Raw genomic sequence first — 17,795 nt, forward strand, 5'->3', positions numbered from 1 at the left:
CTGTATCTCTAGCAGACCGGCAGATTGACAAAAGAAACACACACACGTGCACATTCAACCTCACCCCAAAACACACACAAACACACATTTAAACATGCACCCTCTTGCACACACAGTAACAGACACGCACGCACACAGATACAATTTGATCCTGAGGAGGAACACTTCACACGGGGGCCTGCACACACAAAAGGGGGCACATGTGCCAAAGGAAAGGGCCAAAAAGAGCAGACGAGAAACACTATATGGAAGAAATACAAAAAGAGGCGAGAGAAAACCAGTCTTTCCAAATGCACCACAAACAAACGCTGTTGTTAGGGAGGAAAAATCACACACCAAGTGGGATGCCATAGAAGGACTGGAGAAACAGGACCACAATGCACAACACATCTATCCCACCGACTTCCAGCTGGGTACCCTGTCGTGTCCCATTCCCAATGTGCCTTTCATGGGAGACGAAAAGCAGCACGTTTCTTATGCCAGTGTCTCAAGAAATGGCCGATATACATCCAACTAATTGGTAATTAAATGGTAATTTGTCTTGTATGTAACTGGAAAAAATGGAAGCAAAGTGTCCATTTTTAGGCTTGCTATAGCGCATCAACGCAGATGTTATTGTATACAGTAAGTGGCCGCCGTGTTGTGGTTGTGGGCGTTATTATGTGGGGCAAGACTATTCTCTTTGCCATTCTCAAGTAACAGTGATCATTTGTTTTGGACCTTGATGCATGAATCACTGTAATGGCACCTATAATTAGTACGTATACTAGTACGTGGTCTGGTGTAAAGGAGTTTTAACTCGCTGGCTCTCCAAGGAGGTTGCTGGTGTGTTGGTTTACATGTTCTGGACAGGTTCATTAATAAAGGGACAGAATCACATTTACCGTAGGCCTAAATAGGTACTAAAACCAATACTGAAAATAACAACTTGTTGATGTGACACAACCAATAATCAATGTTCCCTGCCATTTATGAATATCATTGTATTTGCTGGTAGGCTGATGGCAATGAACAAGGGAAATATCGGCAGAGACGATGAACAGTACAAGAATCGGTGCATCGCTATATTTTTCCATTTGTTAGTTGGTAATAAAGTGGCTCCAACATATAAAGTTGAAACTTTAAAAGGAGCCGTTATCTTCTTGTTCTGAAGTGAAAAGCCCCCTGCAGGTATGAGTGGGCTTCATATGGATACAACACAATGGCAAGTAAAAGTGTAGAGCCCAATGTGCATGCTACATTAATAATGTGGTCCAATAATATGGTACACAGATGTCCTGGGCCTCCATAATGTCTTCCTGCTGTCAGAGTGTAAGGCGGCAAAGAAATGGCGCCGCATGCAAAGCCCTTAGTGTTTTAATAACAGTTAATTGGGACAGAAATTATTTTAGCCTGATGTCAACGAGGTGTGCCCACCTGTGATGCGATGATTTCATCATTTAGCGCATCCTGTATTCTTGAGCGGCTCTTTGGACTCATTCTAAAATCATTTTACAAAATCCACATTGTCACACTTATATAATGTGTGACAACACAGTATATAATGTGTATGCAAGATGTCGGAAAATGTACCACAAAATGTTTTTCTATTAGAATATTTGTAATGGCTAATCATTTGCTAACAATATGTTTACTCAAGAACACATTTGCACCCCTAATGTGAACTAAATGTCCAATAAGACAAAAATATAAATAAATATTTATATAGTATAGTGTACTGCAGTCAAAGGCTCTGCAGAAGAGCTGCCTGCTAATACTGGTTGTGAGTGTGTGTGTGTGTGTGTGTGTGTGTGTGTGTGTGTGTGTGTGTGTGTGTGTGTGTGTGTGTGTGTGTGTGTGTGTGTGTGTGTGTGTGTGTGTGTGTGTGTGTCTCTCTCTCTGTGTCACTCTGTGTCTGTGTGTGATGGGGGGGGGGTTGCACTGTGCACTACCTGGACATTGCATAAAAGCTTCTACTCCGGCTATTCTTTGAGCCAGTCTTCCCCCTTCCCTCCCCATCTCCACTCTTTTACCATCCCCCATCCTCTTAACCATCCAACTCTGGGGCACTGCTGTACCCCAGCCTCACACCTCTCTCGTTCTGTCTCTCACTCACTGTCTCTCTAGGCTTTCTATTTGCCTGTTCGCTTTCACAAACACTGCCAGCCCTACATTAACCATTCATCTCTCTCTCTCTCTCCTCTCTCTCTCTCTCTCTCTCTCTCTCTCTCTCTCTCTCTCTCTCTCTCTCTCTCTCTCTCTCTCTCTCTCTCTCTCTCTCTCTCTCTCTCTCTCTCTCTCTCTCTCTCTCTCTCTCTCTCTCTCTCTCTCTGTCCAGTTTACTCACTGTCCTTCTCTCCCCCACCCAGTCGCTGATTGCGATCGGTTACTCTATAACTATGTCTCTTGCTGTACATCTGCATACGGATCTCATGGAAGTACACAGTTAAAGGATGGCCAGGTTTTTACATTACAGGACGAATTAGGCCAGTGCACACTGTCCTGGCCGCCATCAGGTATCAGCCTTCAGGAAACTTTATGGGACTGAACAGGAAACTCTATTTCACATACATCAGATAAACAAATAACAGCCAAAAGAAAACCAAATAAAAAAACACCAAGAACACTAAAAAATCCCCGCTTTAACCTTAAAACAATACTCGATTGCCAGATATAACCGAGTCAACCCAGATGAATGATTCCTCAAAAGACGTTACCTGTACGCCTCGGGCATACCTAGTCCAAACCCAGCATGCCTCAGGAGAGAGTCAACAGGAAATGCTTTGCATTTTTAACTGATTCATTTTGATTTCCAAAAAGATCTGTGTGATGTGGAGCCAAGATAGCGGGGGTTCACAAGCAGCTAGTGGTGGGGTAATGAGCGCTGTGTGGATGGATGCCCACAACTGAGAATAACTCACAGGAACCAAAAGTGAAACTTTCATCTTCTTGCTGGAACCAGGGTTTAACCAATGATGAACACCTTACTTCTAAAGGGAATGAACTACACAATGACCATCATTGGCCTCTTTTTCACTCACAAACAGCTTTTTTTTTCTCGACACATACCGGTGTGATGACCTGTATACTGAGACCATCATCACAGCAGCAAATGTTTGAATTCTATTTCCAACATGCAGGACGGTATAGAACGGCTAATAAAGGCCAGTTAAGAGCTGACCATAACTCCAACTTGACAAAAGGACCCACAAACACAAACAAACCCCACCATACTCACAGCCTCCTCTCGATATTTTAAATGTTTCGTGGGTCCTGGGTTTTCATCCAAATATTTGAATTAAAGTCATCCAAACCAAAGTCCAAAGCCAGTTGGGTTTCCCAGTTTACCTTTTGAGGTATTTTGTCATGTATATTTGCCAGAACTGTACTATGTAACTCTTTCCGCAGCAGCCAACACTTTTGTGGAAAATATCATTTTCTTTTTTCTTCACAGACCAAATTTACATAGAAAATCTCTTCTGCCTAATTGAGTTGCGGGTATATGAGATATTGTATTCTTTATCGATTATTCAGCATTGAAAATATATATAACACCATAACATAAGTGCTGGCTGGGTGCATTGAAAGAGTTACACAGAGCAGGTATAAATATACCTGGATTATAAATATACCTCACATTTGATGTCTTCCAACATATAATCTATTCTGGCTACATCCTTCGCTGCTTAATTATTCAGTATGTGTGATGTGCTAATGCTAAAGCTTATATTCCTTCCACCAACCACACAAAAATATGACTAACTGCCAGTAGATCATGTACATTTCAATTGAAAAGAGACATGATGTTTATTTTCACTGTTAAGCCACACCGAGAATCCAGCAAACCATGAATTAAAATTACAAAACTAAATAGCCATAAATACGCCAGCCATATACGACACAAGCACAGGGATCCAGCCCGCCGTTTGCCCCACCAAAGTGGCCTATGGAGAAGATAATTAAAGTGTGTTTAGCCGATGGGTGCCGTAATAAGCCACGGTGGTCCCACAGGTTTCCCTTCTCCGGAGACACTGAGCAGGGATTATATTATTGGACATTAGTCCTGTAGCCCAGGCTGACGGCACTGGGGCCTCCGGAGACCATACGTTACATATAGATATAGGTTGGATACATGACATGCTAGCAGCATACAATCTAAAGTCAAGAGTTGAAAACTGAACTGTGGCCGGTTGTGGATATCAGTGGTGAATTGATGCAGTGCATTTACGTGTGTCAGAGAAAGTGTTATTTTACAAAACTTGGCAATGTGTGCTCCATATACTTCTTACTTCAGTCTAAAAAGCAATGCTGCTAACATCCAAATCTCATGCAACACCACTAAACAACGCTAAAAACACCAGCTTGTGTTTAAAGTGAACATACAGACACACACACAATTTAAAATACAGAGCAAAGATGAAAACAGTCATCAACTGCTTTAGTGATTTCAGCTCAGCAGACGTCAGGAACTTTCAGAACTCATCGCCGGCCCACTGCTGGTAACGACTTTGACGAAGAAAGAAATAGGCAGGTGCTGAGAGAGGATGTAGGGGAGCACAGCGACGGCCCTGTATCATTAGGGATTAACCTAGCCGCAGGCTCTACAAATAGACTGTCTCCACCTATAAGCCACCGGCACACAGACATTTATTTGTACTGCCAGGTTGTTGCTGGAGCAGCAGCTGTGCAGGTGAGAGAGGGAGCACTTCTGACATACTCTGAGTCCCGGGGATGGACCCACCATGGTCACTTTGTTGGGGCAATACAGCAGTAATACTATGAATACACATGCACAATCACTTTAAGACATGTTTGCTTTCTGATTGTTGAACACCTACCGCACTAGGAAGACATTGCCTTGAGAGAGTATGTCATTGTTGTCTCACAAATATTGGTAGACATCTCTAGCTAGAAATCAAAATAATTGTAAGATTACTTTGTTCATAGAACAGATGTAAAGCTATTGCCCTTAAATTGTTCTGGCATAGAATGAGGCATAAGGAGGTTCTGACCTCCAGATGAGAAGAGACATTTTCTTCAGGTGGCTAGAAGAACGATCAACACACCAAGAAGGTGGGCACACAACCTTCTGCAACAAAAAATGTACATCAGGGTATAGCTCAGAAAAAGAGTAGATGCATTGAGCTCGACTCCGCCTCATTCATTTGAAACGTGTTTCTGTTATAGACCCAATAACTACTGGGAATGTATTTGCAGACAAATGTCTGCTCAATTACTGCAATAACCTTGCTACAATTTAGTCAAATGAAGTAGCCTAAAATGGAAGTAATGGATTAATGATAGTGTTGTCTGAAACAAATCCAATCTGTAGGATAGATGAATTCACTCCTGACTCCTGACTCATTTAAATGCACAAACTTTAACAACACTTTGCAGAGGAATTTATCTGAACATTTTAACACATACAAATCTTGATTGCAATATTAAACTAATAACACTATTGTGACAACGTTACAAACATTGCTTAGTTGTTTATATTTTATCAAGCAAAGTGATAAAACAATGCCCAGTTTAAACAAAGTTTATTTTTATGAAGCATGTAATATAAATAAAAAAACAAAGGTCTGATTTTATAGCAAATAAAATACCTAAAATACCAACCTACACCATTCGGCTAACAGTTTGAATCATAATTTACTCCGTTAATAAACTTTGTCAACAAACTTTGCTGAAGCTTCCAATTGTATGGCACTTAATGAATGAATACGAGGTTTTGTTGAAGCCAAAAACAGCCAGTAATCAGATGAAAACTGACATCGACCCAGTTGTCATCTGACGGCGCTCACCGAAATCTCATCTCTGTGACTGAAATCTTAAATATAACTCAATGGACAGTAAGCTTCCGGCATAACCATGAATGAAAGCAATAGGTCTGTTTCGCATACGAAGAAGATGAAGTCATTATAACGTTTAAAGCATGTAGCGTCCAGACAGTAAACACAGTTACGACAAACCAGCTTGTCTCTCAATATCAACAAAAACATGCTGGCTGGGCTTTGGCTTCTGGAGATTCAAAAATGTTTCCCATGTTCTTACAATTTAAATGAAACACTTAACAAAATCCAAATTATCGTAAGCTTTAGTCGTGGAGTCCAAATAGGACTTCGCCTGCAAACGCCTGACAACCGATTAAATTTATAATGATTTCAAGCTGCGCCTTACCTTCAGTTCCGCACTCTCCGCCATCTTGTATTTCTTTGCGCAAGCGTGATAGAAGTTGGTCACATGACTGGGACGCGCAGAACCCTCCGTGGCCATGCCGCGGACGCGCAAATGGCAACAGAGGGAATGTTTTTTCAGCCAATCTGTATTGTGCATGGACCAATTAAAGAATTGTATTGTGAGGCTAAAGCCTTTTTAAAATATTTTTTTGTGGTTCAACGTCATACATTTTTTACTTACATTATTTTGAACAGTTGACTGATGATTCATTGTCACTCTTGCCTATAAGTTGTCTATTTTAAAATTCAAATTATAATAAAAATGTAATCAGGGTAAATTAGTTTACTACCTAACATATTTTCGTTCAAATACCTTGAGAAAAACTGTTTTAGAGGCTCAGAGCTCAGGTTATTGCATTTCAGGCCAAGAACCAGTAGATGGCAGCATATCACAACAAACTCACCTTGCGCCCCTGAAACGCAGGGAGGGAGGGAAATTAAATAGGCTACAAAATAAAGAAAATGGCAATTTATGCATGAATAAATTAATAAAGGAACAGTGAATGGATAAAAAAAAACAATCAATTACCAACAACGATTAATGATCAAGTCATCCAGATTGTTTTCACAATTAGGAATATGTTCCATGCAATTCTTAATTACAATGAAGATAGAACAGCTTGACGTTTGATATATGAACTGATTTAAACCATTCTTTCCAACTATCAATATCCTTGTTGACTTCTCACTCAGTATGCTGAGTAAATTGCAAAAATCCCAATGCTTGTTACAATTATCAATTATCTGGAGTGTTTTCACAAATCGATTATCAATGCAGCATGTTATTTATTTATTTTTTGCACGAGATAACCACGTTCATCTAAATCCCGATTTTAACGCATACATCCAGAGTCTATAGCAGAGAGAACTACAACAGGTGCCTTAATGTTGAATTAAAAGTCAGCTGCAGCTGTAACGATCAAGTGCTGAATCAAGACACAAACCATAGCGGAAGAACAACAGCAAAAACATGCCTGTATGTTTATTATCTGTTAACAAAGCATAGGAAGCAAAACGCTGTATCATTTTAAAAACATGCAAAAATAATACATCACAAACATGTTAATACAAAGATCGGTCATCTTTTTGGTAGCAGACATCGATTCGTTTGGCTTGTGCAAATTGTGTTTGTAGCCGATGTCAATTAAACGAAAGTTTAAGCTCACGTTTATTCTCCTTTAGAAAGGCCTGAAAGTATTTCCCTAAAAGAACGTGCGAGGACAGCATAGGCACATACACGCCATTGCAGCTTGAGTATTAGAAGGTTGATTCCTTGGAAAGAAGTACCAATGCTTACCCTCCCTTTTCTCTGATGTTAAAATAAAAATAAATAAAAAAAACATTTTCGCACGAACCCAATGTTTAACAAATTCTCCATCCTAATGCCAAAAAGGCGGTTCATTTCCAGCGAGAAATATAAATGGGAATGTATCACTTCACTGTCATTATGTGAATATCTGTCTCACAAGTGTCTGGGGAAAAGGAGCCATCAGAGCGAACGTGTGATCAATACCTATTAGTCGTCCCTTTAGATGAATTAGGTTTCACCATGAGGTCAGGTCGGGCCCTGACTCAATGTCAAACATTATAAGTCCACTTGACTTGTCATGCACTAATGCAGTTGTCTTATAGAATCCTGTTAAGGCATTCTTCATATCTAATAAGGGGTAACCTGTGTTCTACTAAAGACCGCTAGGTGTCAGGCTTCTACTACAAAATAGAAAAGACAGTCGACTCTAAACAGTCAGTGGCAACCAATTTTTAATAACAACAACATGGATACATAGGCCCCACATGGACTGGAGTAACCCCAAATTCGTCGTGGATAGATGATCAGAGACACCAGTATCGCATTGGTAATCACTTCTCCCAGGGTTGTTTTCATAAGTGTCAAAAAATAAATAGGCCTAGGAATAACAATAATCATAATAATCATAATTATACACAAGTTTAATGGTTTAAATAAAGCCAAGGGGATACATGAAATGGCAGTTTAAAGAAAAAGGATCACACGTAGCCTTTGTGATCCTTTCCAAAACTTAAATTATATCAATGCTATTGATAGTGATGGCAGGGTGATCAGTGTTTAGGAGCATCATAGGCTACATCAATGAATGTGAATTTGAATGTTGGTGAATCACTTATTTTATTTAAACAACATAAAGCAAGACATAATTGGGGTATTTATTTTATATTGGAGCATTTCGCTGAAACCTGAAACCTGCGAGATTTGGATTTTTTTTTTTTTTTTTTTGTTTCATTATTTCTTTGCTTTTTTCCACCACACATGTGTATAAATGGCTCAATATAGTTTACCTGTATAAACAAACTGTACACTGCAGAGAAATAATGCATTGTTTGAGCGACACACCGCCTCCTTTTGGTCTTTTCTTAGATCTGAAGTGGTGCTGATTGTGTGAATAAGTGCTCTATCAAAATAATATATATAGATTTAAAAAGATAGTATCATGACATAATTTGGTGTAGTGTTACAGCAGTGGTCAAATTCATATTTTGTTTCCATTTAAAGTGCTTAATGTCAACAACATACAATGGGCCACATAATCTAAGCAACAAAGAAAATTAAAAGACATCAATACAAAACAAATATATGTAAAACAAGAAACAATATGTTAAACAACATAAGCTATATCATGATATACATATTTAACTTAATATCACAATTGTACAATCCATTGCACATCATCACATTATAGATATACTGTATGTATTTGTATAGTCTATTATATTTGTAGAATATCTTAACAGGAGACCCCTCTGATGTTGAGATTCCTTTGCATCGGCCTCTTGAAAGCTTTGCAGCCTCATAACATCAATGCATTGTTGGACTGGATGTCAGAATGTTGTCAAAATGACATCATCCGGATTTCCAAATAGTTTGAGATTTTGTGGTCTGGGGTTGGTTGTGGTGGTGGTGGTTGTGGTGGTCGTGATGAGTTTTCGCTTCAAGTGCTCCAGTTAATCGCATGTCCGTAGGTGGGTAATCCATGGCTTACAGATGGGAGGCGAACGTAGATGAACTCTTGAGGTGGACCTCTGCTCTTGGCCGTCTTGAAGAGCGCCGACCGCGGCGTGCCCTCAGCCAGGGCGGCAGCTAACGGGGGCTGGAGGTGCAGGCTCCGGTACAGCGGTGGAGGGTCAGCATCTTAGGGGAGAAACGGGGAAGGAGGACCAACGTGAGCTGCTGGAGTGGCATTTCAACTATAATTAATTTTCTCGAACCAAACAATTTTAATTGTCATCCACTGGGACGTGCATTGAACAGCTCGATGAATTTGTTTGGTTCGGACACTTCCAATGGAAAAGTATCACTTGCATAATTATGAAAGACAATAATTATGTGGTTTAAATGGGTCATCTCTTTTTGCAGTGAATTAAATTACCCTTCAGTTTATGTCGTAGTCTTTCTTTATTGGGCCAATTCGCTTCACAATGTAGGCCATTTAGAAAAGTTTGATATAAGATGATATCAATAGCCTACGATACAATTCCATAAAAAGGAAAAAAGGTGGAGCTTTTTCTTTGTCTGACGTGGATTGCCATTATGTGTAGGCTATCACTACTACTGTGTTGCTGTAACATTAAACCAATCCTTTAAAGGGTTGTGTTAGTAGATGACTGCATGTAACTGATACAGTGCGACATAATGGGCTGTCTATTCTATTTTCCAGAGAATGGTTTAGTAGTGAAAATACGCATCCCAAACAGAACAGTAAGGTTTCAATTTTGTATGTATGTATGTATGTATGTATGTATGTATGTATGTATGTATGTATGTATGTATGCATGCATGCATGCATGCATGCATGCATGCATGCATGTATGTATGTATGTATGTATGTATGTATGTATGTATGTATGTATGTATGTATGTATGTATATATATATATATATATGCTTATCTTCGAATATGCAATTGTCACATATACTTAGGCTTCTTCAAATATATTGATAACTAGACTTCGGACTATATTTGTAAGATAATTTGCCATAATAACATATACTGAATAACGAAAAAAAAACAAGTTCTATATTCTGCATAAAACTTACTGAGACCCACCTCGAACAATCTGCAGCTGTTGGACCATTTCTTCCCTATAGGAGAGCTCCCGCTTCATCTGGTCCTGGAAGTTATCTGAAGAGCATGCAAAACTACATTCTAGATTGAACATGGTATAAGTTTGTCATACAGATGCACATACGTGAGAACACACACACACACACCCACGCGCGCGCGCGACATGCCACTTTCACAAATGTATCACACTTCTGCTAATAAAGTATCACCCTTGAGTATAACACCCTTTTTGCCTACCTTTTAAATTTTGAAATTCTCGCTCCAATTTTTTTCTCAACTCAACTTGTTCCACGAGCTGTTTCTGGAGTTCCTCTGCAAAAAAATGAATGCATTTTTGTGTCGTTATTATACCAACACCATACCTGGTCACGTGACAATCTCATCTGGTGCAGACCAAATTTAAACAATCTCCACAAAAAAGAATCCCCGTGATACCCATTTCTGAGAAACGACCAATTCATTGGTTTCATTTGCACAGTGCCACAGTAATTGCCTTGAATGGCCCGAAGGCCGCAACGCTAATAGTGGAGCCCCACGGTTTTTCCAAGCGTTGTAAAATAATTAGCTGCCTCGCCTTGGGCTGAGAGGCGCCAACGACGACTTGGCTCCTTTCATTAAAATATTAATAGCTTCTAAACGATTTGTGTTGCAAAATTAAGTCAAACTCCGTGTCTGTTGATTAAGTGGTTAACAACTGATATTAGACGTAGGGCCTATAATAACAAGCAGGGCTAGATTTGAATACAATTGCTGAAATCCTCAAAATCAACAGACTGACAAATATTAAGCCTTCCATGCAAAACAGTAGGCCCATATCATGATATACCGATGATCAGTTGTTAATTGTAAAGATAAAACTTCGTTATAAAATAATAATAATAATAATAATAATAATAATAATAATAATAATAATAATAATAATAATAATAATAATAATAATAATAATAATAATAATAATAATAATAATAATAATAATAATACAAGCCCACCTATGTGGCCTTTATATTCCTGGGAATACATTTCCATGTATTTGGCTGTTCAAACATAATATTTAAAAATAATATTGAGCATAAAAGCTTGTACAATAAATATGCAAAAATGTTTTATTTTACAATCTTTACCTTTAGCCATGTTTTCAATATCCTTTCCGTGCACGCTGACGTCGATAGGCGAAGCGTTTTGGACTGCGTAACACAGATACACGAAGTTGTTTCATGGTTTGCCTATACAGGCCTATATTATTTAACAAAAACCGAATTAACATTATTCTGTCGATTTCCTATATCCAAAAGGACGAGGGAAGACAGAAGTGGACAAACGTGTGCGCACACACACACACACACACACACACACACACACACACACACACACACACACACACACACACACACACACACACACACACACACACACACACACACGCACACACACACTAGCGCTCGTACCCAACACGGGCACCAACGCACACACACACACACACACACACACACACACACACACACACACACACACACACACACACAACACACACACACACACACACACACACACACGCGCACACACACACACACACACACACACACACACGCACGCACGCACGCACGCACGCACGCACGCACACATACACACACACACACACACGCGCGCGCGCGCAAGTTTAGTCCCTGAAATTTCCTCTCTAGTGGAAATGCGTTGAGGTTTTATGAAATGAGAAAAAGTAGGCCTACATGATCTGATATACACGGCACAAAACGTATCATAAAATAAACAACCGTTTCATTGCATGGGGTAATAATTACCATTCGATTCGTTGAGGCAATTTAAGTGTTTTGATTCAAACAACGACGACTCCGTCGAAAAGCGTGTGCCTAGCGTGTGCGTATCCTTTTCATCGGTGTACACCTGCAAAAAAGAAAACAATGATGTGTTACACAACCCCAATTATACATAGCCTAATTCTATCTTTTGCCAAACCTATTCTCTGAGCAAATACGTTTAGAGCCTGACTCCTTCAGATAATTGTGCCACGTCTTGAAACCATGGGAGCTGTCATTTAATTACGATATATTGGCCTATTGGCTTGCTTTTTTCTCCAACCAATGGCAACTAATTAGCGTTTAAGTATTAGTAAATACCAATGTACTTTTGTGTAGAATATAGCATAGGCCTATGCATAACAATATGTAGCCTACTTCGAGATGAAAGGATTTTTACGTAGAAAGATGTCAGCAGCAAGGGCAATTAATTGGCGAATCCAATAACCCCATGGTTTGTTGAATAAACATTCACTGCAAGTTACCACACAGAACTGTAGGGTCTAGACCTCGTTTTAAAATAAATGTTGCTATTCTCCACTGCTAAACGAACAGCTTGGAAACCATCTTACTTCATCTTGTGTTGAAATATTGTTTCTGAAACCTGCGCACTCGTCCTCTCTTCGTCAGATAAGCTGCGCTGGCATCCTCCGGTGATGCTGGTCTCAAACTAGGGGCAGCAGTGTCTTGGTTTTCTTTGGATTCAGTGTGGGCCAGGTCAGTACAGGGGAGCTCTGACACTCTGCCGACATTTGAATAGCGTCTTCATCCTCGTGTCCCCGGTTCGACTCCACGTCCACGTCAGGGTCATCCACACTGTCCCTATCCGGTGATATTGACCTGTAACTGGAGCTCTCGCTGACAAAGTCTGGCGACAGGTACCCGGAACGCACGCCGCTGTAGGTGTCTCGGTTGCCGTAGAGTTTGGCAATGGCTTCAGCATCTTTTACCACAGGTCTGAAGGCCGATATGTAGCTCAGTTTCCTTTTGCTGGTGGGGCCATCGAAAGAATGTCCCGTCTCGTCCCCAGACTTGTCCTCGTCGTTGCGGGCTGATTGAGCGCTAGGGGAGCGCTCGCTGTCGTGGTAACTGTCATTGGGGGTGGTTGTGCATCTGTCACTTTGGTCAGAAGCCTCGAGGTCATTCTGTCTGACGCCAAAGAGCTCTGTCGGGGGCTTGGGGGCTGACTGTTGGTAAGGTGGGAGTGCTAGGCCGCCAGCTGTGGGCCAAAACATCGGGAAAGTGGGATAGATACTATCCTTCGCGCTTGGCCAAAAGACAGCCGGGACGTTGGCTTTGTTCGAGTCTGTCAAACCATCATCCTTCTTTTGACACAATCCGAACCCAGGGAATCCATAGGGGTGGGGAAACAGAGGCGGGGGAAGTTTTTGGAGCATCCCAAAGCCCTTACTTGGGACTGGGATGATTGGATAGTTCCGTGGGGCGGTCGACAGGCTCAGGCTGGTCCCTCTGTCCTCGTCACACCTCAAGCTTTTGTGGCCGACCTCGGGGGAACCTCTTTGTGTGTGATTAGACGAGTTCTGTGATTTCATGGGAGAGGACATGTCCGAGCCGTTCATAGGTATGTCCTCTTTCGGCTCCCCACCATTAAACATGGCTTTAACATCTTCCCACGCGTGATTAATGTCGTCAGAGGAGTTTTTGTCGGTCAGTTTGAGGTGTCGTCTCATGAATTAAAGTTGGCTGCATCTGGTTGGGTGTACTTGGACTCGGGCGTGCGATGGGAATGGAATATAAATTTATTTGGGGAAAAATACATGTTGCAAAAGGTGCATTTAATACATTTAGCCCTTGAACTGTTATATCTAGCGGGTATAAAACTGCCCCTGCTGCCCCAGGCGCATTCATGAGAGACGTCGAACGCGAAATTCTCCGGTAGTTTGGGTGGGTTGTGTGCACCCAGAAAGGACTTGCACAGCCGCTCGGCTTCACGCTTGGTAATCATACCGCAGCGCCTGGAGGAGATCGGCATCGCGCCCGCACGCCTCAGGATCTCCAGCTGGACCGGCGTGCACTGGACACAGGTGATGCCCAGCGCGACTCGACGGTTGTGGATCTCGTTGTAGCTGTAGTTCTTCAGCAGCGTGTTTGATATCTGCGCCAGGCAAAGTCTCTCCTGTCCATCTATGACTAATGACACGATGGGGACCCCGTAGAGCGAGGTCTCGCTGACTTGGTTGGGTTTGAGGGAGTTGCTGCTGGAGAAGCTCTGCGCGTCCTGCTTCAACGCAGGGGAAGAGTTGGAGTCTCGTCCCGCTGAGAGCTGGCTGGGGATCGATTCCATTCCTGGAAGTCTGGAGAAAAAGTGTAAACTTCGAATAAATGCATGAAGATACTGGTCTTTTGGAGCACTTTGGAGGACATTGATAAGAAAAATGGCAATAAAAATGACGTTGTAAAACATGTAGGCCTAAATAACAATTTAACGTTAATAACACGCAATGATCGTTCGTTAGAATAAATATAATGAAGATACGATCTCAGGTGGGAAATGCGGGTGTAACAGCAGACATAATATTTTCTGTGCATTATATATTACATATTATCATTCTTTTTTGAGTGCAATGTTAGATTCTAGGCTAAAACTATGATTATGAATCGAAAACAATATCTAGAAGTTAGGCCTAAAACATTTACCATTTCGTGTAGCCTTTAATTTGCATGTATTTGGAAGAGGGTTTGGTCTAATCTCATTTAGTTATCCAACCCCAACGTTAGTGGGACCCTATTCGCCATGCCGTTAATCGGTGAAGTGGTTCGTCGACTGCTTAAGAGGCACATAAGAATCCTTATACGCAGGGAACAGAAGAAAACGCAGCCTGAAGCTGCGCCAATGCGCTTATCAAAAAAGGAAATGAACCAACTAAGCCGCTTTGTTGGTAATTACACCGGTTACACTGCGCTTCTTCGCTTTGTTAATAAAAGACCAGTGCTATATATAAGTAAAGCTTCTACGAGATTATCTGTGTGGTTTTCTTGAAAAGTAGGTCTGAGCCCCCCTCTCTGTCTGTGCGCTTGCTACATGTATAGCTATATATACTGTTCACATTCATTTGGTCGCCATAAAAGACACTAAGCGGTAAAATATTGATGGGACAACGGGATCTCACCAAGCTTTGATTTCATGCATTGATCCAAGGTGACTTGAATTGTGAGCAATGGTCTTTATAAAAAATAACAACATGACAGTCTACATTATGAAACGAAAGGAACACGATAGATCAAAGAAGGATCTTACCTTTTATCTCCCAAAAAAAAATAAAAGGTAAAGCTACTCCACGATGTGAGTCAAACCAATTTGACTATTAAAAAATAACTCAGACAGAGTCAAAGTCACATAAGCAGAGTCCAGTGTCATACATACAAGTTTTTGCCTGGTCAAAAAATCTAGAAGCTGTAATTTGTTCTTAGCGCACGAGCGAGACATCCATCCCCTTCGGTCCTCCCGAGCTGATTGGCAGATGACAGCCAGTGGCACATGGCGCTCTCTTTCTAACGGCATCTCCCCTCCTCGCGCTACAATGACCACTAAGTTAATAGCAAAGGCACACCCACTTAACGATCCTTTTTTTGTCAACCACTTTGTGTCCCGGTCCTGGAACAAGAGCAGATCGCTGCATTTGGAGCAGATTCACTAGAAAGTTGCCAAAGGCCTATACAAAAAAAACAAAATATTGAGCAAATAGGGCTAAGCGGCTAGGTAAATAAATGACTGAATGCATGAAGACCTACAGAGATGAACGACGAATAGTCGACCGATGGATCTTTGCCTAAATTACTTATTAGGCTACATAAATATTCGCAAGAATAATTGGCCTAGTTGACTACTATTATTCAATGATCGTCGACTATAAACTAAAGGGACAGTGTAGCCTCATCTTAATCATGTATTGTCTAATATGAGAGTAAATGTACATTGAACAAAGGCATCTTAAATAAATCAAATTGCCAAAAATGGGGTGTTGGGTATCGTATCGCCGCGCAACAAAATGACAGAAAAAAGTGTGTAATTTATCAAGTACACGACCATCTGTTAAGTTTCTCGTGGACACGGAAATCAATTTGAGTCCTCTCCAAGAAAGTCTCGAATTTGGAGTCTTTGTGCCTTTGTTCACTATGTCAAATAATTCGACACGTTTTAAATCGCCCACTGCATTTTCGTTCAGACCTTGCAATGAAAATAGACCGAATCAAAGAAGAGCTGATATGCCTCAGGCAAGTCTGTCTAATTGCTCACACGCCAGCCCCCCCCCCCCCCCCCCAACATAACACACACACATAAGCGCGCACACACGCCCGTCGCCCCCCGCCGCACGCACGCACATACGCAGGCACACAACACACACAACAACCACACACACACACACACACACACACACACATACACACACACACACACACACACACACACACACCACACACACACACCACAACACACACACACACACACACACACACACAACACACACACACCTAAACACAAGCGGATGAATGCCTAAAAAGGAAGATGTTATTAAATTATGGGCAAATAAAGAAAATAGCATAGTCTATTAAATAAATATATATATTCAACGAGGGCAATTCTGTGAACTGTTGCATGTAACCACAACATGTGAATCGGGGCCCCAGTTGGTTACATTTAAAACACTATTAAATATTTCCTAACCATGATCGATGCCCTCAGTCGGTAAACCTGCAGGCACGCATTCGTCTATATAACAATCTGAGGGTCCAAAACAGAAGAGTCCACCAGACGGGACGGCTAATGGGGGGGGCCCACCCAAAATAAACTCCCGCTGGTTGAATTCCGTAAATCATCTAGATCAATTAAAGGCTGGATTAAGTGAAGATAGGTTTTTTAAATAGCCTATTTATCACAAACCAAAATTTAGGACCATGCCAAACCGAGTAGGACCTACCTTCCTTAACAGCCCATGTTCTATGTTTAGTTTATAACAAAAGTTGATTCCCCCCCCCCCCCCCTCCCCCACAGAAAAAAACAACTGTTTAGTTAGGCCTACATTCAATTAAGAGGAACAACTCGTGCATGTGTCTGATGGGGTCTGTGTTATTTTGGAGTCGGAGGTCTCGGCTAGCGCATTAGCCTCACGCCGCACCTGTCTCAGATGGCGGGGCTGTTCCATCAGCTTACCTCCCTGCAATATTGATGGGGAAAGGAGCCTAGCTAAACTTGATACAGCCTAAGCGTATCCTCTCCCGTTTCACAATCAAGAGGCTTTCCTCCAGCCCAACAATAATTACAATTTTATACTGTAATTATTCTTTTCCTTTTAATTATTTAGACCACTGACTGAATGCGCCATTGTCACCGCGCTTATTCCAGAGAAACGAGAGCTCACGTGGCTGGCGACGTGCTCATTAAAGCGGGAGTTCGGCGCGCATCTTGTGCACGAGAGCAGCGCAGTACGAGTTTTTAATTAGACATTTCAACGGTAATTTTAGGCGAGCCCTTTATTAAGCTACTGTTGGATACACATCAATGAGGTCTTTTTTCAAGGGGCAAATTACCTTAGCCTCATTTATATGCATTCAACGGTTTACACAAACGTGTCCTAAAATATTAATGTGTTTGGGTTTAAGTCATTAGAATTCCAAACTCACAAGTTGAACTCAGACTAA

The 17,795-nt window shown here is 41.2% G+C and overlaps 1 protein-coding gene across 2 annotated transcripts in view; it reads right to left on the bottom strand.

The window, feature by feature from the left end:
* LOC130402963 (E3 SUMO-protein ligase PIAS1-like) overlaps nt 1-17,795 on the bottom strand; it is a 108,831-nt gene that overhangs the window by 34,670 nt on the left and 56,366 nt on the right. Inside the window, exon 1 of one of the 2 annotated variants that reach the window (XM_056607050.1) lies at nt 6,163-6,214. The exons of the other annotated variant lie outside the window; for it this stretch is intronic. Within the exon in view, the coding sequence (XP_056463025.1) occupies nt 6,163-6,186 (24 nt within the window). The 5' untranslated portion in view covers nt 6,187-6,214. Of the gene's footprint in view, nt 1-6,162; nt 6,215-17,795 lie in introns of those variants that run through there. 2 annotated transcript variants of the gene reach the window in all.

Source organism: Gadus chalcogrammus, chromosome 14, assembly GCF_026213295.1.
Source record: "Gadus chalcogrammus isolate NIFS_2021 chromosome 14, NIFS_Gcha_1.0, whole genome shotgun sequence".
In the NCBI taxonomy this organism is placed as follows: Eukaryota; Metazoa; Chordata; class Actinopteri; order Gadiformes; family Gadidae; genus Gadus; species Gadus chalcogrammus.